The sequence below is a fragment of the Balaenoptera borealis genome (genome assembly GCF_965194805.1).
Source record: "Balaenoptera borealis genome assembly, chromosome: 7".
Lineage (NCBI taxonomy): Eukaryota > Metazoa > Chordata > Mammalia > Artiodactyla > Balaenopteridae > Balaenoptera > Balaenoptera borealis.
Window position 1 is genome coordinate 123972526 of NC_138864.1, and position 26450 is coordinate 123998975.

At 44.2% G+C, this 26450-nt stretch overlaps 1 protein-coding gene and 1 pseudogene across 3 annotated transcripts; one reads left to right on the forward strand and one right to left on the reverse strand.

The window, feature by feature from the left end:
- Positions 1-8883: 8883 nt before the first annotated feature.
- Positions 8884-16409, reverse strand: LOC309632037 (GTPase IMAP family member 6-like). Of its 2 annotated transcripts, XM_082399093.1 has the most exons (3): positions 15681-16409; positions 13531-13618; positions 8884-11165 (listed from the first exon to the last, which is right to left on the reverse strand). In XM_082399093.1, the coding sequence occupies exons 1-3, from the start codon at positions 15840-15842 to the stop codon at positions 10420-10422; spliced, it is 996 nt and encodes a 331-aa protein (XP_082255219.1). In that variant the 5' UTR covers positions 15843-16409; the 3' UTR covers positions 8884-10419. The 2 variants fall into 2 exon arrangements, with proteins under 2 accessions (XP_082255219.1, XP_082255220.1); XM_082399094.1 differs by having other exon boundaries at positions 8884-12822; positions 13531-15772.
- Positions 16410-24588: 8179 nt separating this feature from the next.
- Positions 24589-25381, forward strand: LOC309631880 (GTPase IMAP family member 7 pseudogene; annotated as a pseudogene). Its single transcript has one exon. The product of its transcript is annotated as a GTPase IMAP family member 7 pseudogene (transcript).
- Positions 25382-26450: the final 1069 nt, after the last annotated feature.

Here is a 26450-nt window from a genome sequence, read left to right on the forward strand (position 1 = left end):
AGCAATTAGGAAATTTCTCTTCATTTTCGATGCTCTGCAACAATTTAAAGAGCACTGAAACTATCTGGACTTTGAAGGTTTGGAAGAATTTCCATGCAAAACAATCTGTCCCTGGTGCTTACTTTGTGGTGTGGTTCCTTAATAGCTTTCTCTAATTCTTCCATGTACATTGGTCTGTTTATTTTCTCTTTCTAAGGACTTCCCTTGTGGTCCAGTGGTTGAGATTTCACCTTCCAATGCAAAGGGTGCAGGTTCGATCCCTGGTTGAGGAGCTAAGATCCCACATGCTTTGGGGCCAAAAAACCAAAACATAAAGCAGAAGCAATATTGTAACAAATTCAGTAAAGACTTTTAAAATGGTCCACGTCAAAAAACCTTTTAAAAATATTTTAAAAAATAAATTTTGTCTCTCTAATGGAGATAAGTTTGGTAATCTGCATTGCCCTAGGAAATTAGCCATTTCTTCTAGGTTTTCAAATTTATTTGCAAAAAGGTTTTAAATTTTAAACTTGTCTTCAATTTCAATGGTTGTTCCTCTTGTCAATTTGGAAGTTTTATTTGTGCCCTTTCCTCTTTTTCTCCTGAACAAGTTAATGAGTAGTTTGTTAATTTTAAATTTTTTCAATAAACCACGATTTTGATTTATTAATTAGGTGTATTTTTTTCTCCACTACATTAATTTTTGTCTTTCATACTTGTACTTTCTTTTGGTTTACCTTATTGTACTTTTTCTAGTTTTTTTGGAAGTGAGAATTTAATTCATTTTCTTCTTTTTTTTGTTGAAGAAGTTTTTGGTGCAATGCTTTTAACTCTGATCACTTCTTTCAATGAAGCCTATAGCTTCTGACATTTAGTATTTTCATTAGTATGATCTGTAAGAAATTCTAAAGCCTCAGTTTGTATTTTTCTTCTCAAAAAGAGTTGTTTCATACAAGGTGTTTCCATTTCCCGACGGAAGGACTTTTTTCCAAATGTAATTTCTGGTTTTATCTCATCATGATCAGAAAGTGTTGTTTTTAATATTTCTACTTCATGGAACTCACTGAGGTTTGCTAACATATATTAATATATGATCAATATTTGTGAATGTTCCATGTGCATTTGAAAAAGGGTGTATTCTCCGTTATTATGCAAAAAGAATGTGTTTTCTATAAATCCAAGAGAGCTACTTTCTTCATTATGTTTATTCTTCTATCTGCTTACTTATTTTTTGTCTACTTGATTTGTCTTTTCTGACAAGTTTATATTAAAGTCGTATTATTAGGGCCTGTTAATCCATATCTCCTTGCATTTTCTGTAGTTTTTGCTTCATATACACAATGGCTATGTTATGTAGTGCCTACATTTTCTTAAGCATTATATCTCTGATATAGGATTTGTGAGAAAAGATAATGAGATATGGAAATTATAACTCTATTTTTAATTCCTCTTGAGATAATAGTTGCCTTTGCAGAAAAAATGCTTTGAACAAGCTTGTGGAAATGAGTCCTCTGAGAATATAAGTCAGTCGCTTCTTGTGGAACAATTTGAAATTCACTGGAAAGAGTCTACGAGGCAAAATTAAACATATACTACATTTAGGACACAAATAGAAAATGTACATGTTTAATTTGTCTATAATTTTATACTCTTTCCTAGATCCCATCCATTACTTCTAGGGAAAATGTATAACTAAATGTTGACTCTTGTTTAAAAAGCAGTCCAATCGGATCTGCTAAAGAGCCACTTTAGACGGTGTTCAGTCTCCATTTAGGTGACTTAGAGACTCCCTGCAACCATCGTATTTCTTTCCTTCAGTGGGGGATGGGTTTATTCCATGACATTGTGATCTGCGGAGAAAGATGGGGTCTCCAAGCCTCAGTCCCTGTCTCCTCTACTTGTTGGGTGACATCCCATGTCTGTCAAGCCTCTGAAGCCCTGCTGGTCCCCAACAAGAAAGTCCACAAGCTGGTGTAAAGTCACCAAGTGAATTAATTTCTCACTCCAGGCAGTGCCCTTTGAGGGTCTCCTGGCTGACTTCACCACAGCTCCTGATGGTCTAAAATCTCTGTGGCTGGTCCGACAGTGACGCTCATTCAGCCCTGGAATATAAGCTGGAGGGTATTCTGGTTGCATGGAAGAGAACTTCACCAAAGTAGCTTAACAAAGGGTTCAGTTGTGATACAACAAGGAGTTTATGGCTGGTAAGTCCAGAGCCCATGGAACTACCCAAAGAACTTGCTTTTTTTCTCCACCATTACTTGCAAGTAACTTTTGTCCTCAAAGTGGTAAGACGGCTGCTTCACCTTCAGCCTCATGTCTGAATTGCAGGTGGAAAGAACACAGACACAAGAAGGAAGACAGAATGGCACTTGTATTACAAAAGCAAAGGCAACCCAGAAATGTCCACAGGGCTTCTGCTACTACCTCTTGGTCATATGGTTACCCCAGCTGCAAGAAACACTGTGCAATTCAGTATTTCACATGGGTACGTCGCAGTTATAAGCAAAATTGTAGTTTTGTTAGTGAACAGGAGGGGCAAAATGCTAGTAAGCAGACGACTAGCAGCACGTGCCAGATGCAGCTGGGGCGAGTTTGCTCTACACCTGGCTCTAGAGCGACCTCACTCCCACCCCCATGGTGAATTCCTTTGCCAATTCCCAACCACACTTTCCTATAATCCTAAACTCTTGTTCATTCTACACACAAACCAAGGAAAGGACAAGAAAGTACAACCTCAGAACTTGAGTCTGGTTCCAAAAGGACAGAGGTTTGTAACATACTAAATATCCTGCAGATAAACTTTGGATAAATTATGAAGAATTAAATGCTAGAAAGTACTGGGGAGCAGCCAAACCAGATAGAAACGGAAAGTGTTTCCATCCTTGAGACGAGGACCACATAGGGTGACATCCATGTTTAAAAGGCTTTTCTCAGAGGGTGTTCCCCAGATCCTAGCTCAAGAAGTGACCAGAAGTTAACTATCCAATATACTTCTTGTTTCCTGAACTTGGAGAGACAAAAGTGAGGACACGTGTCTGATTGCTTGATTCCTCTGCCTTCCTGCTTCCTTTCCCCTGTAAGAAGAGGAGCTGTCCTCATCTCTTACCAGCTGGACTTCTACCGTGTAACATGCTATCACTTAGTGACTGAACCTTTTTATGCAAATTGGAGACATGATAGAATATAGACCATCCATTCCAGAGAAAACACCCAGGTTGACAGGGTGGTCGTCTTTCAGCAAAACTGTATTAATATTTTTTAAAATATTAAAATCTGATTATTCAGGTTTTTTCTGTATTTTGTGGAGCATTAACATGCATCAGAGTTGCCTGGAAGACTTGTTAACATACAAAGTTTCTGAGTCAGTAGACCTGAGAATCTGCATTCCTAACAAGTTCCCTGGCATTGCCGATCCCGCTGGTCCAGGACTATACTTTGAGAGTGATTACACTGGAGCAAATATCCTGTGCTTGAAAAACAAAGGGAAAGTCACTTCAATGATTTTCAAGGCATTTCCCCTGCTCCAAATGTTACCAGCTAGAACCAGGGAGCCAAAGACCCTTCTCCCCTCCAGGATTCTGCAGGAAAACTATCCACACAAAGAACTGAATCAAAGAAAACTAAGTACCATGGTGTTACCAGAATTCTAGGACTCCCTAGTAAAGATGAAGTGGAGACCAGAGCAGGGATGAAAAACCAAAGTTAGGAGTCTTCCTTCTTTTCCCTGAAATGGAAGAGAGCTAGTTTCACATAATGGGGCCACCTGACAACCAAAGAGTCATAGTCTGAGAAGGTGAAACCCAAAAAGTAAGACGCCTCTGGACCACCAGAAAGAGGACATTTTTGGTCTGCTTATAGGATGAAACAAGGAACCAAAAGTGTTGGTCATATCTGATCACAGCAGGTCAAAAGGGAGAGAGGGCCATTTGTTTCCTGTTTTTGAAAAGTAAAACTCATAGCAGGAAGTGGTCTAATGGGTCTAATGGCTCTCCTAACATTTTAACATCCCCAAACAGATCAATCCCTCTGCCTTTCGTGAGAGGGAGGTCATTTATGAAGTGTCACTCCGGAGTTTCTCCCTCCTGGGTTCTGGAGGGACTAGCACTTCCTCTTTCCAAGCTAGAGGGAGGGCAGTCGACTTGATGTACTAACGCCCGCTGCTGCCTGTGGGACCCTCCCCCTGAGTTTCAAAATCGCTAGGAAAGACGCCAAAGCGCATAAAATGCTTAGTATACGTGGTTATTGTGGAAACCAGCTAAAGAAGTGAATTCTGAGTCTTCATGAAATTGGGTCAAATAGAGAAGAGTGGTACACGACTGAGAAAGTACAGGGACGCATAAAGAAGTGAGCTCAGGAAATTCCCAGAAAGAACAAGAAAGATTTTGGACTCTCCATGCTGTGGAAATGTAGCTTGAGCCAAGTTTCACCAACTCTCCAAGGGGGAGGGTGAAAAAATATTTAGTGAGGGCCTCATGTGTGCCAGCAGGTTGGTACAGAGGAGTGAACAGGAAGAGTCAGCTGCCACCCACTACTGAGGCAGTACGTGTTGAAATGAAAATTCAAGATAATATTTTCATACTTTGTCCCAGGCATACCAAGGTGTAACTCCTATTTGATGTCGTGGATGAGATAGGAAAGTTTTCCATAAGGTCAGATATAAGGTGAATCCTTCCATCTGAATTATTCAGCTGTGCTGAATGCTGTAAACGTGGCACCATTGATTCTTCCTGGGTTCTCTGCATCTCAGGGAAGGAGCCTGGGCCAACATTCCTTATCACCCCTTTCCCTACAGGTCCGGGTCAGAGTCTGCCAATGAGAAGCACTCCCACAAGATTTGGAACTTGCTGGAGAAGGAGTACCATGGCAACCATTGCAAGTAGACTATGGGGAGACAGAGGTGTGTTTCACAGCTCATGGCTGCTGAAAATCACCCAGTTCAGCACACCACCTCGCTCCCCAGGCCTGGGCAAGCCTTTCATTCCTTGGATTCAAAGTTCATCCAACTTTTAGCATTGACACATATACACTACCAAATGTAAAATAGATAGCTAGTGGGAAGCTGCTGCATAGCACAGGGAGATCATCTCGACGCTTTGTGACAACTGAGAGGAGTGGGATAGGGAGGGTGGGAGGGAAGCTCAAGAGGGTGGGGATATGGGGATATATGTACACATGTAGCTGATTCACCTTGTTGTACAGCAGAAACTAACCCAACATTGTGAAACAGTTATACTCCAATAAAGATGAAAAAAAGAAAAAGAAAAAGAAAGATATGGATGAAAGCCATACACTCACCAATCTAATGTATCTAAAGGCAACTTAAATTTTTTTTTTTTTTTACCATTTTAGAAGGAAAAACAAAGAGTTCATCCTACTTTTAATACCTAGATTGGCTTCAGTTTTCCTAATCGAATACTCTGCATACGTGGAGAGAGATGAAATGTTACTGGAAAGAGTCGAGGCAAAATAAAGGCAGGATCCAGAAGCAGAGAAGAGCATGGTCCAGGAATTCTGGGGCACAGAGCACGAGCGTGAGACTGGAGATTATTGCATGTGCTTCCATCATGAGGAATTTGTGCCAAGTATCTATTAAAATTCTGCTCTGAAAGGTTTGAAAGATTTAAAAATATCTATACCCCTAATTTGATTTTTTTTTTTTTTGCCCTGAGTTTACATCTTTTCCTAGACGTGGGACGACTTTAAGACATACTCAAAGTATCATTCGGATCATGTCTTAAGTCACACTTCTCATATGGTTCTAAAAAAAGAGACTTGCAATTTTTCAAACCTTAAATCAATTCATCTTTGATATTATTTTAAAAGTCTTGCCTTCTCTTGGCAATTGCTGCCTTGATGGAAGGTCTTTCATGTTTTGCATACTTTAGAATTTTTAGTCTTTTCTTTAAAAATTTGCAATAACACTTTCCATAACCAAAGTAATAAGTTTTTTTCACCATCTCTCCAACTAAATGTGTTTTTCTTTTTCATGCAGTAATCCAAACTGTTTTATACCTGGCCCAAGTTACAAGCTCAGAGCCTATTAAAAGTTCTCTAGTGTTATTTTGTTGGACATTTAATTCTGGCTTCAGTTACTAGTTTTGTCAAGTCTGATTTTGATGGTTGAAAGGAAACATTTTATCAAATCCTGTATGCTGAAAAGGTCTCTAACAGCTTTTTTTTTTTTTTTTTGGTTTTGCTACACTGCCGCAAATTACAATTGCCATTGTGAATGTTATAACACATCTTCCAGTCTCTTTTTCTCTCTCCTGTTCCAGTTTTACTACCTGCTTAGTCATCTCCATTCATTCTGCATCAATATCATGCCTTCATTTTAAAGTTTAAATATTGTCCGTATTTCTTTTTAAATTAAAAGATTTAACTTAACCTTATTATAAATAAAATAATAAACCGTATTTAAATTTAATGACCAACTACAATGTAGATAGGTATCACTATAACTCATGCTGTCTACACAAAGTATTCAAATAAAAGTATTACATCACTGCATAAGGAAGATTATTCAAAGGGAATCAATCTTCTGACATTGACTAGATCAATGATGTACATATGTTCTCATACTAGAAACAATAAATGTGGCCAAAATTTACATTGCAATACAGCAATAATATGTGCTACAGCAGTTAGAGTGAAGTGTATTTCTACCCAAACAACAAAGCTGTGTTTCATGGTAAAATATTTTACAGTGCTTCAGTGTTTAAATTTAAATTAAAACAAATTATCATGAAATAAAAGTTAAAATTCAATTTCTCAGGTACACCAGCTACATTTCAAGTGCTCAATAACCACATATGGCTGGTGGCTACCATATTGGATATTGCAATTTCTAGAAAATACTCAAATATTTGGAAATTAAACACATACTGTTAAATAATCCATGAGTGAAAAAAGCTATCACAAAGAATATGCAAAATATTATAAACTGAGTGATAGTGAAAACAGAATACACAAAAATTTGTGAGATGTAGATAAACAGGTGTAGAGGGAAATTTTATAGCTTTCTATCCTTATGTTAGAAAAGAAGAATTTTTAATAGTTTACAGGATATTGTCGATAGTATGTTGTAGGGACTCTGGATATTATTATGCTCTTCTGAAGAGTACTGTGTTTGCTCTAGCAGGCACTTAAATTACTGGCAGATCCCTTTGAACTTGGGAAGGCTTGGTTGTCGACGTCATTAGCAAGGGGCTATTCCAATTTTGCTCTTTTAGGGCAAGTCCCTTAGTCCTGATGTGATTTTACTCCCGTTGGTATTTCAGTGGAATACTTGGTGGACCGGAATCTCAAATTTTGTCTTTGCTGTTGAGGGCAACTGCTGAAATCACTAACTAGCTCTTTCAGCCTTCCAAAAAGTTTCCCCTGGACCCTTTAGAGACTACCGTTCATGGGTCAGGCAAAGATTTGAAGGGAGTTTATATGAAGAATTTCTAATGTTCCCACCCAACCCCCTGTGTGGCTCCTTTGGGGAGTTCTCCATCAATTTCTACCCTCTCTGGCTGCCCCCAAACTCAATCCTCTTCCTCTCAGGTCACTGTGAATTTCTGCTTGAGCGATATCCCTGGGTCAGCAGGATGGGAAAGTGCTCTCGGGGGAAAGCCACATAAAAGTGGTAGCTGCATGGCCCCTTATGATAAGTGTCAAGTTCCTTATAGTGTCTCCCTGTCTTTGGTCACTTCTCAGTATCTTCTAACAGTTGTTTAGAAATTCTCATTATTTTGAATTTTCTACATAGTGTATGAATGTCATTACGGGAGGATTGGGAGCTGGAAACCTTCCCTGGGATTTTTAGCTGCTGCTTTGACCCCCCAAGGAGGAAGCAGCCCATGCGCTCACTGGGCACTTCGGATTCTCCAGATCAGTGTTATTCATGCTTTGCTCCAGTGTAGAGATATTTTTTGAGAATAATGAATTCCAAAGTTCACTATTTTCACAGCCTTGGCCAAGACAACCCTCTCTGCTCCCCCTGCCCCCTCCCTCACCCACACCACTTCTTTCCTATTGGTACACAGACCATGGAGTTTCCAGAACATACCGACACATGCCTTCCCCATTCTCTGATGCTGAGGGAGTGATGGCATGAAGCAACATCTATCCCTCCTTCTGAAAAGTCGTGGGAGGTATTTTCCCTGATTTTTAGTAATAAAGGAGAGAAAACCCCGTATTCGATATAATTTTAAACAATTCCTTTAGAATTTTTAATGAATGACATGTTTTGAGTGACGCGCCATTTAGAGTCACTGGATGGGTTTCATTTGGTCAAGTGCTTGTATTTTCCATTATGAAATCAATCAAGCCAGCAGAGTTCAAACAAAAGTACCTAAATTAAAGAAATATATCTTCTTCTCCTAAAGGAAATGCAAATGATTTTAGCTTTGACTTCAATAGCTCTGAAGTCATGAGTCTATTCACTTAGAAACAAGATGGCCTTAATTCACTTATCCTGTAGGCATTTACCAATTCTCCCAATTTTTTTGTTTTAGGTTTTTAATGTAACTTAAAGATTTTCTTTTAACATTGTGTAAATTTAAGGTGTGCAGGGTGTTACTTTGGTACATTTATATATCGTAGTATGGCTGCTGTTGTAACAATATTCATCACATCACATACTTAGAGTACAATGTTACTGTCTACATTCTATATACTGGACCTTAGATCTCTATGGCTTATTTAGTGCTTGTTACACGTTTGTACCCTTAAATACCACCAGTCTTATCCCCTGTGCCCCTACCTCCTGGTAACCACCGTTCTACTCTTTCTTTAAACAGGTTTGACATTTTAGATTCCACATATAAGTGATATATATTACACAATACTTGTCTTTCTCTGACTTATCTTACTTCCAATCCTCCCAAATTTAATACATAAATGTAAGACAATTCCAACTGGAATCCCAACAAGATTCTTTTATGAAAATTAAACAAAGCGATTTTAACTTTCACACAGAAGAATAAATGCCTGAAAATAACAAAGGAAATACAAAAATGGAGACTGGGGAGGAAATCGATGTCACATTATAATCAAAGCCACTCTAATCAAATCCATGTTTTATTCACGTAGGAGTAGAAAAGTCAGAAGACAAGAACAGAATCGAAAATCCTGACAGAGATCTTAGGGAATATGAAAAATTAACATATGATAAATGTTGCGTTCCAGTTCAGCGGGACACGGATCACCTACTTAATAAATGGTCTGGCACAAAGGCTATCTTAAGCATACACCAAAATAAGTCTCTGTTCTGCCTCGAGACACTTGTCTGAATCTTTTAGCAAAAGAAATGCTTAAGCTTTCTTAGGAGTCCGCTGCGCCTGGAGAAGATGACAGCCGCGTGTTGCAGGGCTCTCCCCATCAGCCCGGCAGGCTGCTCCCGAGGACGTTTTACATCATTCACCTGCTTCCTTTCTTTGCAGCTTCCCTTTCTTCTCTGCCTCCCCCCATTCTATGCACCAGAATACCTTGCTGGGGACCCACCTACACACCAAGACACACCCCACCCACACTTTCTCCCCACTCTCAAGGGAGAAGGGAAGCAGCTGCAGGTGAAGCAGAGGCGGGGCTGAACATCGCCTCTGTTCTCTACGGCCGGACGGCAGGCATCACGAGGGGCAGCAACAGGTGTGTGACCTCCCTAGTCCGAGTCTGCCTCAGGGAAGTGCTCCTCTCTGCCCAGGCCCGCTCGGCACCTCCGGGGGCCTCCACGTCCTGCAGCCAGGTCTAGGCTCCATTTCCTGACCAGACCTGCCCCCTGGATACCCCTGCCCCGCTCTGCCCATCATCCCACCAAGAGGTTCCCACGGGGCTCCTTGGCTGGATTGGGTGGCCTCTTTCAAGAGTGACTAAAAGGGCTGTGCCTTCTCCCCCTCCCGCTTCTACTTGGCTTTCTCCTCCCCAGCCCAGTGCCTGCCCTGCCCCACACGGCGCAGGGCCTCAAAAGTCATCGTGCCTGCCCCCTTAGCGGGCAAGGACACAGCCCAAGAGATGCAGAGGCACCTGGTCGACATCCCACACTGATCTGCTACGTCGACGTTTAAGCGGCGACTCCAGCGGCCAGGATGCTGTGGGAGTTACGCGGACGCATGAGGCTCGGGCCTGCCCGCAGGAAGCTGTGCTGCTATCGGTGTTCTCCTGCACACTCGGAACGCCAAGGAGACGTGGGGAGGGAGGGGCACGGAGGAGGGAGGGCCCGCGGGTTCTGGAAGGCGTGATGAAGGACCTGGCAACTCAGGAGCCCGCGCACCGCTCGCCGCCCCAGACCCTGCCCTGGACACTGGGAGGGGCGGTGAGCTGTGGGACGGAGAGAGCCAGTGAGGGGCTGGAAGCCAGACTCCGGGGCCGAGGGAGGCCGGCAGGAAGCGGCCGTGGCTGCGTGCAATGCAGCGCGTGTCCGCGGGCGGCCTCTCCAGGCGCTGTCCGTGAGTGCGCTCAGATTCCCTCCGGATGCGCCGTAGTCCCTGCCGGCTCGGCTCCTCGCTGAGCCCCTCCCTGGCCCTGGGGGCCCCGGCCCTCCCGCCCTCGCTGGCGCAGAACGTGCCGCTGGGGGGGGCGGTAAGCCTGGCGGCTGTAGTAACGGCCTTCGTGCTCCCACAGGACGCCTTCGATGTGTCGCATGAGCTCCTGCAGCTGCGCCTCCTGCTCCGGCCCCTGCGCCTTGTTGTTGAAGCCGCAGTGTCGCCGCTCGCAGAGCACGTCCAGCTTGGCGAGCTCCCGGTTGTCGGTGTCTCGCAGGTACTCCTCCAGCGAGCCGCCGTCCAGCTCCTCCTTGCGCGTGAACACCAGGATGGTGCGGGCCAGGATGGCGGCCCCGAAGAGCTCCTGGAGGCGCCCGACCGCCTCCCGATCCTCCTCGGTGAAGCGGCCCAGCGGCGTCACCAGGAGCACCGCGTGCGGCCCCGGCGACGAGAAGGCGATGGCTTCGCAGCCGCCCCGAGCGCGCCCTGGCGGCGCCGCCCCCGGGGACAGGAGGCCGGGGGTGTCGATGACCTCGAGCTCCTTCCCCGCCCACGCTCGGCGCCCCCGCTGGAAGGCCTTGGTCACGGGCCTAGCGCTGACCTTGGACTCGAACACTCTCCGGCCCAGGATGCTGTTTCCTGTTGCGCTTTTCCCGCTTCCGGGTTTTCCCACCAGGATGAGCCTCAGCCTCTGCGGGGTCCCTTCATCCTCCCGCAGCCCTGGAAGCATCCAGAGAAGGTGGGGGGCCGGGGTTAGAGCCCATCACCCGCTTCAGGCTCACCAGGGGCAGAATGTCCGGTGGAGGGGGGGGGGGGGGGGTAGGAGAAGGAAAGACCGGCGTCAGCATCTGAGACGTGCCCTAGGCTCGCGTTCTTTCCTTCCCTCTCTCTTTTTGTAACTTTTAGAAAAAAATTATGGTACAATATACATAACAGGAAATTTACCATTTTAACCATTTTTAGGTGTAACATTAAGTACCTTCATATGGTTGTGCAATCATCACCACTGTGCAGCTCAAGAATTTTCCATCTTCCCAAACTGAAACCTGTCCCCGCTAAACGCTAACGCCCCGTTCCTCCCTCCCCCTAACGCCTGATAACCACTATTCTTTCTGTCTCTATGGGTTTGACTATTCTAGGGACCTCATGTAAGTGGAATCAGGCAATATTTGCCCTATTGCGTCTGGCTTATTTCACTTCACATAATGTTTTCGAGGTTCATCGACGTTGTAGCCTGTGTCAGAATTTCCCTCCTTTTTAAGGCTGAATAATATTCCACTGTAGGTGTAGACCACATTGTGTTTATTCATATATATATATATATATAGATAGATATATAGATATATATATATATATAGACGTTGGGGTTGTTTCCACCTTTTTGCTATTGTGAATAATGCTGCTATGAACCTTAGCGCACATATGTTCACTATCTGTTTCAGTTCTTTGGGCTATATTCCCAGAAGTGGAATTGCTGGATCATATGGTAGAAAGCTACATTTTATGTTTAGGTTTTGAAACTTCTTCTCAGGGTCACCTATGTGGGAATCATCCCGTCATGAATTGGGACCCTGAGCTTCCTCGAGTACCTCTGATTGGAGACCCTTCTCAGGAAGAGTGGTGAAATTGAAAGCACACAGCCTCTGTGTCGGTCCTCTCCCTGACGGGATCGACCACGTCACATTACCTTTAGTTTTCCCAGCGAGGAGTGTTGTGAGGGTGGGTTCTTTACAGCCCGACCCCCAGCTCCACAGCGCAGCTGCACACTGGGGTCACAATCTTAAGCTACGTCCTTGGAGCTGGGCCTGGACATTCTCCCCCAGCAGAACGTCAGAGCCATCAGCTGAGAGAAGCTGCGTCATGCCAATCTAATACTTGGAAACCCAATGTCCAGATTTTTTAGAAATGACCGGAGCTGGAGGGCAGGAAGGGAACTCCCTTCTCCTGGCCTTGCCGGTCCCAGGAGCCAGAGCACATAGAGAAGAGCCAAACCCCAGCCGGTTTCCAAGTCTGCTCCACATTGAAGACATCGATGTGTCTCAGTGACAGAGCTCCGGCCTCCTGAAAGTAGGATTGGCACCGCCTTCTTCCAAATCTCCAGCAACGCGTTTCTGCTGCCTTTCTCCCTTGGCTGGCTGACCCACTGACCAGTTCTGACTGGATGATATTGGCACCCTCCAGCTTCCCTCAGGTGGCTTGAAAGGAATTTGAGTGGATGGGTGGGAGTTTCACAGAAGCAGGGAAGGTGCAGTGTTCATCTCCACCCTCCAATGCAAAGCTGGAGGGAGACAAGGGTCTCCCGTCTGGGCAAGCCTGGAGGCGCCCACGCCATTCGACTTTAAAGCCAGATTTTTAAAGTAATGCTTAATCTCGATTGCTGCAAAAAGAGGGGGAAATCAGGTGTCGGCACTTGTATTGTAATTTTCCTATGCAGCTTATTAATATGGCTTTCTCTCAATGGCTCAGGTCACTGAAGTTCATAAAGTAAAAAACATCAGTCGTGTTGAAATGCATGATGAATCACAAATCAATTCTTCTGGCCAGGAAAGTGGATGGATTTCCCACATTCCTATATTCCTAAATTCTGTTTCCTCAGGCTAGATGGCGAAGTTGAGCCCATGAAATTTAAGCCCCTGACCCTGATGCAACAGCTTTTGTGGGGAGGGAGCCCCTTGGGAAGACGGAACCCGGTCCTGGGGGCACCTGAGTGCATCCTGCTTGTTCACTAGTACTCTGCGGCCCTTGTGACCCTGAGAGCTCTCACACTTGAGCCAGCAAGATGCCCACACGGAGGCCTGGGGCGAGTCATTTTTCACACCCACTCAGCACATCCTTCCTGAGACTCAGTGAAGGGGCAGTTGGTGCTGTCCCTCACCCCTTCGGCCCACTGCGCCCATCAGGGACCTTTCCCTCCTATCTGGCCAGGTTGAAGAGAGGCCCAACCCAAACGCCCTTCGATGGCCGCCGGGTGGGCAAATCTCTGACAGGCGGAACTCCTGCTGCCTCTCCCAGCGTACCCCCTGCACCTCACAGGTCCCCCGACCATGTCTCTCTCAAGTTTAGGTCTGCTGGAAAGATGTTTTACCTCCTGACCCATCTTGTGTAGGATCCTGAGACAGGCCTTCCTCGCGATTCTCCGGGAAAATGAGTTCATCGTATTCTTCTTCCCCCGACTAGAAAAAAATAATCATATGTCTTACTGATTTTTCCACCGAGTTTTAAGAGGCACCTGACTTTTGCCTTTCTCTTGCCGAAAGGAAGTTGTTTGCATTGGTTTGGGGGGGAGAGAAGGAGTTGGGGGGGAGTCTAAGACACCCTCTACATCCTTTAGGGCCCCTGTTTCCTCCTTTCTCCCCCTGCACTGTGGTCTCCATTTTGGGGTGATTCTGTGATGGAGAGAAAGGGTCAGGGATGCATCCTGACAGATACTGCCCTGCGAGCAGTGGCCAGCGTGCCCGGGGGACGTGAGCAGGCAGTTGCTGGAGGGGCTGGTGAGGGGCTCTTGGGGCCAGAATGATCTGTGGGGAGAGCGTGGCAGCAAGGGCCGCAGAGGCCAAGAGCTGGGCGGTGAGGAGGACGGCGGACTCGGACAGGCTCCCTCTCCACGTGGGGCCCCGTCCCGGGCCTGCTGGGGGCCCGGGGGCCTCGGCGCTCCTCCCCAGGCCCGCAGCTAGGTGGTCGCACTGCCTGGGCCTCAGCGTCCCTGGAGGTGTGAATGCTGGGCCACAACTACATGTTCGTGACACCTCTTCCCTGTAGAAGATTCCAACACATTTTTTGACCTTCTGTAGAGCGATTCCTAGTCCTCTTTGCGAAGGAGGGCCGTGTCACCCACCCGGGAACTCCCGTCATCCTGAGGAGAGAGCAGCGTACCCTGCCTTCCATCCGTGCCGCCCTGCAGACCAACACGGTTCCCTGTTTCAGGAGCCCATCGTGTTGTATCTGCTTGGTACTCTTCTGTGGGATGGGGAGGGAACCGTGTGGCCCCATGACTTTTTCTGGAATGTGTAGGACACTCAGAGACAATCACAGTCAGATGGCACTCTCCAGATGGAGGCTCTGAGTTGAAGGGGATGGTAGCCCCGGGGGAGCGTCCATAGGCACAGCTTTCCCGTCACCACAGCATCCCCGGGGGGCTAAGGCTCTCTGCTCACCTGGCCCACCACCTCAGTCCTCGCCAGATCCCAGGGGCTGGCCGGGGAACTGCGGGGCTGTGGCCGCAGGACTGGGGGTTCAGTGATGTCAGCTCTAACGTACCAGCTGAGAGCGGACCCAGCCCCGGAGGTTTGGTGACCTTCCGGGGAGAGTGAGCAGGCCAGGTGAGCATGTTCGCCCAGGCCTGTTCAGCCGCGTTCTCGTGAGGACGCAGGCTTCTACCTCTCAAGGGGCCCCGGCTTTGCAAAGTGGAGATCCCTCAATCTCTTTGTCCTTGGTGCCCTTACATCATCGGTGGAGACGGAGGCAGCACCTCACCCAGGAAACCTCCTTCCTCCTCTAGAGAGAAGGGTGGTGAGAAGAAGATACAGGCCGGGCCGGGACCAGGGCAGGTGGGTGAGGCAGACCCTGCGCTCCACCCTCGCGCCCAGACAGCGCGTCTGCCCGGCCCCTGGCCGCCTCAGCCTACATCCTGCCCGACAGGGCATCACACGTGTGCCACGTGCCACAGGGTTTGTCTCCAACACGGAGCAGATACGTCACCTTTGTGAGGTTTCTCAGGAAAACAGTGAAACTCACAGAAGCGTCTTGCCCAGGAGCAAGCAGTGAGTTCCAGGCAGAGCACAAAGGGTTCCAGGTCCTCCTGACTTCTTAGCCCCGGCTCCTCTTGTTGTACCTCAGACACGCGTGCACACACACACACACACACTACTTACACACCTACACTCACAAAAGTACGAACACACACAAACATAGCACACACATACCTCCACAACACACATGAACATATATATTCACAAACACAGCACACAAGCACATACATACACAAACATGAACATGAGATACTCACAAACATATACTCAGAAATGTGTAAACATACCTACAACACACACACACACACATAACACACACAGAAAACCCGCATACACTCACCTACACCCAAAGAGACATACACAACACACACATACACACACACACACACACTACCCACACCATCCCCACTACACACTCTCAAATATGACACACACACAAACACAAATACACATCACACACAGACAGTGCCCACACACTCGGACTTACTGCCCCGCTGCCCCCTGGGCAGAAGGAATGGCCGTGTCCTGTGTCTCCCGGGGTCGCAGGCACTCGTGAATGCTTTGTTTCCCCTTTTAGAGCTGCCACATTGCAGGCTGAATGGAGAAGGTAAAAGAAAGTGTCCCAGGCATATGAATAGATAGAGAACATAGCTTATAGCTTTTCAGCAAAATGTGATCTGAAAGCTCAGCTCAAGAACTGCCCTTGAAAGCGCAGCCGTGAGCTGTGAGCTGAGGGAAGAGGAAGTGGTAGGAACAACAAGGCCGGCCCTCCCGACTCAGAAAGCTCTGCCGCTGCACTTCCTCTGCAGCCGTGATAACAGCCACAGGAAAAACAAGAACACGCGTATTGTTATTATTTTTATTCTGAACTAGCACAGCTAGAACCCAGAGGCCTAAAGCAAAGCAGCAGATCTCTCAGAAAATGTTGCGCCGGGGGAATGATTTTTTACTGATTTCCTCCCTTTTCTGAGAATTCCCCACTTCCTGCAGACATCTTCTGCCTTCCGGGTCATGACAGATATTCACTGTCTCTCTTCCTCCCCCAGGCTCCTCCTTCAGCCCTTCACTGGCTGTCCAGGGCCTCCAGCTTGCTGACCCTACATCTTGGGACTCATCAGCTCCATAATCCCGTGGCCCACAGGAGCCACACGAGCCAATTCTTTATAATAAGTCTCTCTACACGCGTGTGTGTACACACACACACACACACACACACACACACACACACACACACATTCTGTGTCTGAAAATTCCAAAATCTGTGTCACATCTGAGTCTGGTTCTAATGTTTGCTTTGTGTGTTTTCTCCTGCCTTTCAGCACGCGCTGTAATGTTGTTGAAAGCCAGACATGATATGTCAGATATTAGGAACTGAGGTGAATAGGCCTATGGTGTGAGATTTGATGTTGATCTGGCTACGAGCTGTGTTTAATGTTTGTTGTAGCGGTAGGCGCTAGAGGCCTCAGTTTCCTCTAGTGCCCTTGTTTTGTCTCCCCCATTGTCTGTGGGTTTCCCTAAAACCCCTTCCTAAATAGAGCTTGTGCCTTGCTGTTCTCTCAGCTTTCATTCACTGTTTTCATACTGGAGTCCTGCTGATGTGGGGTAGGGAGTGAAGGAGGGGAAGCATCATGTTGGGATTGAATCTCACTCTTACAGTGGGTCTGTGTTCCTGGGCTGTGAGCATCACAATTTTTTTTTTTAAGCTTTTCCTCCTCTTCTCCCCCTTTAGGTGATTCAAGCCAAGTATGGTCCCTTCCCACCTTTCCCACTTCATTTTATCACAGGATCTTTCTTTCCTTCTATGCTCTGGCCGTGAAGAACTTTTTCTAGTTACTTGAATACTTCATTCCCACCTTTCTTTCCTGGAACTACTGTAAAGAGCTGGAACCAAAAGCTTTCTCAGGGAGTGTATTCTATTGACAAAAAGATTTTGATAAAGATTTTGGAGGTTTAATGGTGGTTTGGAGGATTAAAATGTTCACTAACACTATTTTAAACTTTTTTCTAGTATATATACTGAAACCATAAGAGACAAAGTAGCTGTATGTATAAAAAATGTAAAGGTGGATGTGAAATTATCATTATTTGTAGATGCTATGATTATATATGTGGGAAGAATCAAGAGAATAAACTGATAAACTACTATAAACAATAGGAGAATTTAGTAAATTGATGGATGCAAAATTAAATAAAAACCATAAAAACTGTCTAACATACAAACAATAGCCAATTAGGTATAACTTATGACTTTTAAAACAACAACAACAAAATAAAAAGCCTGAGAATAAACTTTAAAATTGTGTAAAAAAATCTAATAAAGAAAACTTTGAGAAACTTCTGAGGGTATGAAGCAAACAGAAATCTCCCACGTTTAGTGAAAATGTATATTAGTAGAACCACTTTGGAAAACTCTGTGGAGTATCTCAGAAACCTGAATATCACATACACGTAGTCAGCCTTCACCATTCTACCCCAAGGTGCATATCCAACAGTAATGTGTGTGTGTGCCAACAAAAGGTAATGTCTACAATATTTATAGCAGGATACATAGAATAGCAAAAACTGGAAACAGTGTAAATGCCCTCAACGCAAAAAAGAGAGAAAGAAAGGAATATGGTAACTACGTGAGGTGGTGGATATGTTAATTAGTTTGATTGTGGTGACTGTTTCACAATGTATATATCAAATCATCAACTTGTATACCTTCAATACATATAATTATAATTTGTCAATTTGTCATACTATATGATCCAGCAATTCTACTTCTGGGCATTGATCCAAAAAGTTGAAATCAGGATCTTGAAGCAATATTAGCACTTCCATGTTTATTGCAGCACTCTTCCCAATAGCCAGGACGTGGAAACAACCTGAACGTCCATCAACAGATGAGTGCGTAAAAACATGTGGTATCTATGTACAGTGGAATATTATTCAGTCTTAGAAAAGGGGGAAATCATATGCCATATGAGACAATATGGACGAAATGTGAGGACATTACGCTAAGTGGAGTGAGCCAGTCACAGAAAGACAAATACTGTATGATTCCATGTATATACAAAATAGTCAAAGTCATAGACTCAGTGAGTAGAATGGTGGTTGCCAGAGGCTGGGGGATGGGTAATGTATTGCACACTTACAATGTTGTTAGGAGGGGCTGACCTTGTCTTAATAGTGCACTCTCTCAGACTCACAGACTTAGAGAACAAACTTATGGTTACCGGGGGGAAGGGTGGGGGGAAGGGATATTCAGGGAGTTTGGGATCAACATGTCCACACTGCTGTATTTAAAATGGATAACCAACAAGGACCTACTGTATACCACAGGGAACTCTGCTCAATGTTCTGTGGCAGCCTGGATGGGAGGGAAGTTTGGGGGAGAATGGATACATGTATATAGATGGCTGAGTCCCTTTACTGTGCACCTGAAACTATCACAACATTGTTAATTGGCTATACTCCAATATAAAATAAAAAGTTAAAAAAAAAATAGTGCACTTTTTAGTCGGTTGCCGTTGTGATAGTTTTACCTGGAAACGTGTCGTTTTCCTTTAATAGGTAGTTAGTGTCCCCAAGGTAGACCTTCAGACCTGGAAGGCAATTTAAAGACCATTCCATTAAATCTACTCTAACTCCCTCTACTCACTGAAAAAGAATCAAATTCCAGAGTACTGGTGACTCTCCAAAAGATTCAAATTCCAGAGAACTGGTGGCTCTCCAAGGCTCGTAGAGGTGGACAAGGAAAGATTAGAACCTTGCCCACTGAATTCTCATCTGGATTCATCCCACGCTTCACAAGAAGGAGGCTGTGTCCCTCCAGGTGCCAGGTATGGGGTGCAGGAGGGGGTGCTATAGGGAGAGGATTAGCTACTCGGAAGAAAGAATATAACCTGTAAATCCAGCTGAATCTCTAAGTTGCAATGTGTCTCTCAGTCACTCAGTTATGTTTCTTTCCCGGGTTTTCCTATATTTCAATGCACTTTGTAGCACTACCTTTTTATTGAGTGGCTGCCATGCTCTAGGCAACGTAAGAGATCTTTATAGAGATTTCTATCCTACGAAAGCCTCATGGCAACCGTGCAAGATTGGTTTTATTGTCCCTTTTAATAGCAGAGGGAACTGAACCTCAGGGAGCTGAAGGAATTTTCTAGAAGTGGTGGGTCTGGACTCACAGTGTAAGTTGGTTCTTTTCTGAAGCACATGCCTTTTTCACTTCGCAGCCTTTCTTTCACCTGGAGGTCCTCTAGGTCTTCCAAGAACCACTGGAGAAACATTTTTAAATGTATTTTTTTCCCCCTGACTATGACTCCCACCTTTGGCTTCCCAAGATGGAAGAGAGAGAAAAACGATCTGTGAAATGTGAACCCTCCTCCTTGCCTTCCCTAATGACAGGCTTGCTAACAGGTCACCATTTGGGAAAGAGTGTGGACTATTTTCCCCTGATCCGCCTCTGACCGGATGTAAAGTGTAGAATGATGGGTCCGAGAAGGAACAAGAAGAGGCCGTAGTGTGCAGTGGTTAAGAGTGAGCGTGGTAGTCAGACAGCCTGTGACTCAAATCCTTGTTCAGCCCAGTACCTTTTAGCACCATGACCTTGGGCAAGTTTCTCAGTACTTTTGAACCACAGTTTCCTTACCTATAACATTAGAATAATAATACTACCTTCACCCTAGAGTATTTATAAGGAGTAAATATTCCTATGAAACATGCATATCAGAGTGTCTGGAATATAGTATATACTCAGTAGTGGTTGCAAAGGCATACATACATCTTAAACCTTTTGCTATAGAATATTTCAGACATTTACAGAAGAATAGTATAATAAACACCCATATATCCATCACCAAGCTTTGACAAATATCAACTCCTGACCATTCATGTTTCCTGTATATCCCAACCTACTTCCCATCCCAACCCTGGATTATTTTGAAGCAATACTAGACATTGTATCATTTTACCTGTAAATATTTTAGTATGCATACCTAAAACAGAAAGATGATTTTTAAAAAACATAACGACAGTATCAAAGGTACTATAAATCTTTAATTTTATCAAATATCCTCTCATTAGAGTTTAGATTTCAAGGATTATCTCATAATTTATTTACAGTTTAGTTTGTTTGAATCAGGATGAAAAAAAAAAAAAAGGTCCTATAAGATGATCCCAGGTCATTTCATGCCTTTCCTGCCTCAGACTTTGAACCAGTCATTTCTCCAAGAATCCCTGGTTTCTTTGAGTAGAAACTGGTCCTGAAGACTATAATCTGGTTGGTCTAATTAGCCCATCACAGGCATTCTTCATTTCGGGTACATCGCTCTTGATCTCAAGCATTTACTTTTGGTTCTTTCTTAGGATTTCCATGTCTCTGCTTACATGGCTCATCTATCTGTTCTTACATTAGAGTCCGTGCATATTCATCTTAGTTGTTTTTTTGTTTTTGTTTTTTTATCTTATCTTAGTTGTTTTAAATTCCTGGTTTAATAATACCAAGATTCCTGTGTGGACAAGACAATCTTGCCTGCCATTTAAATAAACATGAATGTTGCCCACCATCAAGCCATCAGCATTGCAGCCCCCCGGACAGTGGGCCCTGAGGGGAATTCAGAATAGAGGAAAGCAGGATACTGGCCCTAGATAGCTAAGATGCATATCAAAGGAATGGTTTCACTGAGCCCAGACTCTTGCATCTTCCCAGACATAGAATAGCACTACATCATTAACTTGAGAAGTCTGTTTTTTGTGTGACTAGCAGTAACCTTTTGATGTTTGACTACATATTTGTTTTGTTTTGTTCTGTTTTCAACAAAAACTCCTGTATCTCCTGGCTCCTCCACTACCTCTTTGGAACAGTTCCTCAGAACTATCTGAGAGGCTGTCTCCCCAGCTATAGTTCTCAGTAAGTCCTCAAACGAAACAGAATTCTCAACTTTTAGGTTGTGCATTTTTGTTCAGTCAACACCTACCATGTCTGCTTCTGATGCTTGCTCTGTCTCTTCAAATTATGTGTTTTGCTCTTTAGTACGCCTTGTAATTTTTCTTGTTAGCTGGACATGAACAAGAACTGCTGTAAAGAAGCCTTTAGTAATGGGGTGATGGGCTGGGGGAGGAGAAGTATTCTATAGTCCTATGATTGTATCTCAGTTCTAGTGAGCCTTTGCCTCTGGACTGTGAACCTCACCAGTGTTTTTCAGTTTTTTTCTCCCCACTTGGGTGGGACAGTAGGGTTCCAGTGGTCTGGAGGTGGGTATTTCCCTTTTCCTACATGAGAGGCTTAGCGCTGACTGTAGTTGTAGATTTTTCTTCCTCCAGGTTAGGTAGGCTCTGATAAAACCCCTGCAGGTTAGCTCTGGTTAACTGGTTTCCCCTGAGGGCAAGCCTTGTTGAGAAGAACAAGATGCTCTGCCCTATTTCAAAAGGGTTCCTTTGCCCCTCCCCCTGCAGGAAGCAACAGGGGATTTTTCTTCCCGATATTTACTGTGAGAACCTGGTGGAGCAATTAGAAGTGAAACTCACAAAAGTGTGGAGACGCCCCCCATGACTGGGTCCCCCTGGAGCTTTAACTCCACGCTGACCATCGAGCAATCCGTCAATCACAGCAGGGCTCCCTGCCCAGCACTGCTGCCCGTGGCGAGTCTCTGCTCTGCAAAGCCAGGACTCCCTGCATTTGCCTGTCTGTTCTCCAGTCTTGGGGGCAGCAGTTTGCCCTGTGTCCTCAAAGGGATCTCTTAAAGATTTAAGAAGAGTTGCTTTTTCAGTCTGTTCAGCTTTTCACTTATTCTTAGGATGGAGTAGTGACTTCCAAGCTCCTGACATGTAACTGGAATCTGGATGTATTTTGTTGTTGTTGTTGTTTTAAACTACAAAGAATTAACTTATTTTCCTGGTAATTGTGAAATCGCTGAGTAAACATAATAAGGAACCAACTATATTAGTCCAGTGACAAAGCTTGAAGTGAAAAGAGAAAATTGTTACAAAGTAACCTGTACTTGGAGTCCTAAGACCTTATTACTCCCTTTTAATGCAATACATTAAAAATAATTCTAAGTTGCGCTCGATATATTGGATATGCAGGTACAAATCTTATCATTTTTGATAATGATTTAATTTGCCTTAGTTGATTATTTCTAGCTGATAAATATGAGCAGAGGCAAAATGCTTTATACTGATCTGTTTAGAATATTTTATTATTACATTGATCATTGAAAAAAACTGATTGCTATGAACGTGTTTACAGAGCAGATATGCATCTGTATTTTGAGTTCAATTTAGAAAAGTTTTCCTCACTCTCAGGTTTTGAAAGAATTTGTCTGTTGTCTTGTAATAGTTCATAGTTTAATATTTTAACAAATATCTGATGCATTTGGAATACTTCCTGGGTTGGTATGAGGACTGAATCCAATTTTAACACTTTTTCAAATGATTATTCAGTTATTTCAATACTTCTCATTATAATGTCCATCTGCTCTCCCCTGATATGGGATGTTGCCTTTATTATACACTAAATTTTCTTATGCAAATGAGTGTTTCTCTAGATTTTCTGATTTTCCCACTGGTCTTTCTATTCATGCACCAATACTCTAAGGGGCTTTACAATATTGTGTACTATCTGGCCTTCCCTGTTGTTCTTTTTCTAATTCTCATTCCTGTAATTACTTTTTCTTCTCTTTGCATTGACTGATTTCTCAAATACCACGGGAAAGTGAGTTGAAGATGGTATTAGTTTTAGTGAGAAAGTATTTCCCCATTAAGTAAGTTGCTGGCTTTCAGGATGAGTAGAGAAATAGATAAGAAAATATGTGTCAATTCATATTTTACAGAATGTTTTTACTGAGAATGGCTATTGATGAGTTGTGTTAATAATTTTCCTCTTAATGAACATCCCCCCTCTCTCTAGTTTTCTAGAGTAAATCCCACTTGGTTATACTGTAACCCTTTTTAAAATGCTTCAGATTCTGTTTTTGCTAATATTTTATTAGGATTTTGTATTGATATTCATAAATGTGATTCATCTGTAGTTTTTTGGTAGAATCTTTGTCAGATTTGAAGCTCAAAGTTACATTTACTTCTTAGAAAGAATTTGAAGGTTTACCTTATTTCCCTATATTCTGGGATAATTTAAGTAAAATTGGGATTCTCTGATCGCTGCAGGTTTAATAGAATTCTCCTGTGAAGCCATCTGGGACTGATGATGTTTTGTGGGGAGCACTTCGACTGCTTTCTCTGTCCGTTCTTCCATGATCACTGGTCTACTTCAACTTTATGTCTCTAATGGAGTCAATATTTATAAGCTCTATTTACCTACAATAGATGTACGTAATTTAAAATTTAGACATTAGCCAATCTATTTTCTCAGCCGATGCAGGATTATCATCTAAAATATCAAGCCAGATAACCATCAACCCACTTGAAACACTTTATGTTACTATAGATCATAAGGGACCCATTATTGCTTCTAAATATTAGAGTATTTTTAGAATAAGAACATCAAATTTATCTTCCTTTCTCTGTGCAGTGTAAGAAAATCAGATTAATTTAGCTCTGTGTGGCATACACAAATTTCAGGACAGTTTTCACATGTCTCACCAAACGGTTGTTTTCCTTCTGTGTTGAGAGTCCCTGTAGTGGGACTGTTTTGCTGGCTCCTCCATCCACACTTTCTTTCTGTTTGTGTCCAGATTGTTAGTGCTTTTTTTTTTTTAATATTTATTTATTTATTTGTTTTATTTTTGGCTGCGTCAGGCCTTCGTTGTGGCACGAGGGATCTTCGCTGCGGCGTGCGGGCTTCTCTCTAGTTGTGGAGAGCACATGTGATCAGTAGTTGTGGCACGCAGGCTTAGTTGCCCCTCGGCATGTGGGATCTTAGTTCCCAGACCAGGGATCGAACCCGTGTCCCCTGCATTGGAAGGTGGATTTTTAACAACTGGACAACCAGGGAAGTCCCTGTTAGTGCTTTTTAATGAGCATTCTTGCATAGGATAAGTTGCTAACTGCTTCCACCGGGATTCCTCAGATTCGATCTTAAACAAACTTGGACCTGTTCTACAACAAACTGTATATTATTTTGTTAAATGGAGAAAAGCAGTTTAAAAACAACCCAGATTTTAACATGGCAAACGCTGGTTTCATCACAGCAACACAAGAGGGGGATGTAATGGGAACTAGAATAGTAAGTAGAAGATATCAGGGAGAGTATCCTACGTAAAATACAACTTCCCCTGACTTAGAAAACTTGGAATGATTTATATATACAGGAGAGTAAGAAATAAGGAAGGGTTGGGAATGGTTTCAACTCTACTAAATACATTTTTTCGTTCCTTTGTGAACCATAGCTGGGTTGCCTACACTCCACAGCCTCTGATGTGGACACAGCTGATGTGGACACAGCCTCTGATGTGGACATGGCACAATCCCAGGACAACGCTCTGAGGGTCCTGCTTGTCAGGAAGACTGGAAGTGGGAAAAGTGCGACGGCAAACACCATCTTCGGGGGAAAAATTGTTCGACTCTAGGATTTCTGCCAAAGCTGTTACCAAAACTTGTCAGAAAGCATCCCGGAAATGGGAGGGGAGAGACCTTCTCAGTGTTGACACCCCAGGGCTCTTTGACAACGAAGAGAGCCTGAGCACCATGTGCAAGGAAATCAGCTGCTGTGTCCTCGCCTCCTGCCCCGGCCCTCACGCAAGCGTCATGGTCATGCAGCTGGGCTGCTACACGGAGGAAGAGCAGAAAACCGTGGTGTTGATCAAGGCTGTGTCTGGGGAAGCAGCCATGAAGCACATGATCATCTTGTTCACTCGCAAAGAGGAGCTGGAGGACCACAGCCTAAGCGACTTTGTGCGGGGTGCGGATGTAAACCTGCGAAGCATCCTCAAGGAGTGTGGAGACCGCTGCTGCGCCTTCAGTAACAGGAGTTCAGACCAGGCTGAGAAGGAAGCTCAGGTGCGGGAGCTGGTGGAGCTGATAGAGAAGATGGTGCAGAACAACCAGGGGGCTTACTTTTCCGACGCCATATACAAGGACACGGAGGAAAGGCTGAGAAGGCGGGAGGAAGTCTTGAAGAAAATCTACGCTGATCAGTTAGAAATAGAAATCCAAGAAGTGGAAGAGAAGTGTGCTCGGGCATGCAAGAAGCGTACGCAGGAGAAAGAGAGAAAAAGTAAATTACTGAAGATGGCATACGAAGAAAACTAAGAAATGTTAGGGAGGAGGCCCAAAACAATATTTTTAGCCATAAACGTGATGGAGATATGAATTTGCTTTTAAAAGTATTTCATTTGTTCAGGAAGTAACTATTTTTTTCACAATTTACTATGGTTAGTGAAGCATCTCTCCAGCTCACTCCCGACCACTCTCCATGCCTGCCCCTCCCCACAAACACCAACAAATTTAAGAAATTACAAAATTGCTAAGTTTGAGCCCTTGTTCACTGGCCATGGTTTTAAGACTCAAATGGAAGGAATTTGAAGGCCAAAATGCATCCCGTATTGAGTGTTGACACTACCTGTGAAGCACATTACACGGGCCCCTTGTGAGCATTTTGTAACTGTCAGTAAATTATCCAGTTACCCCAGCAGCATTGTTCTCTGGTTTCTGAGACATGAGTTGATAAATGTTTGTTGTTTCAAGCCACTAAGTTTTGGGGTAATTTGTTACACAGCAGTGGATAACTAGTACAAGATGTATGTTTGTGTATGCATATATACAAAATATGTCTTTAAATACTGGCCACTGCACTTGCCACTGGGGAAAGGAACTTCAGATTCTGGGGATCAGGGTGGGAGGAAACTTACTTTTTACTATAGATCCTTTGATCTATTTCAGTATATTGTTCATTCAACAAATGAACAAAGAGACAAATAATAACATTTGTAATATCCTCCAATAAACAATCATTCCAAAGGCCCATTTCAAAAAACAATTGCCCAAGTCTCTTATTTTTCTCCGCTTTCCTTTTCTAGGTGCCAACTTAAAATTCTCCTGCCTATAAATTCAAAGAGCTCTGTGTCAGAAACGTTCCAGTTCCCCCTGCAGATCCACTCTCTTCCCTTTTCGGTCCTTCTTTGGCCCTGCCGGGGACCACATCAGTGGACTCCATTGTTCTCTGTCTCTCTCTCAGGCCCCACCAGTGGGGCGGGCAGCAGAGGATCTGTGGGAGCTAGAGAACTAGATGAGGGAATTTGGCTCCTGGATCCCTCTCTGCCTGGTCCGATCTGAGCAGCTGCCACCTCCAACCAAAGGTCCAGCCACAGGCATCAGGGGC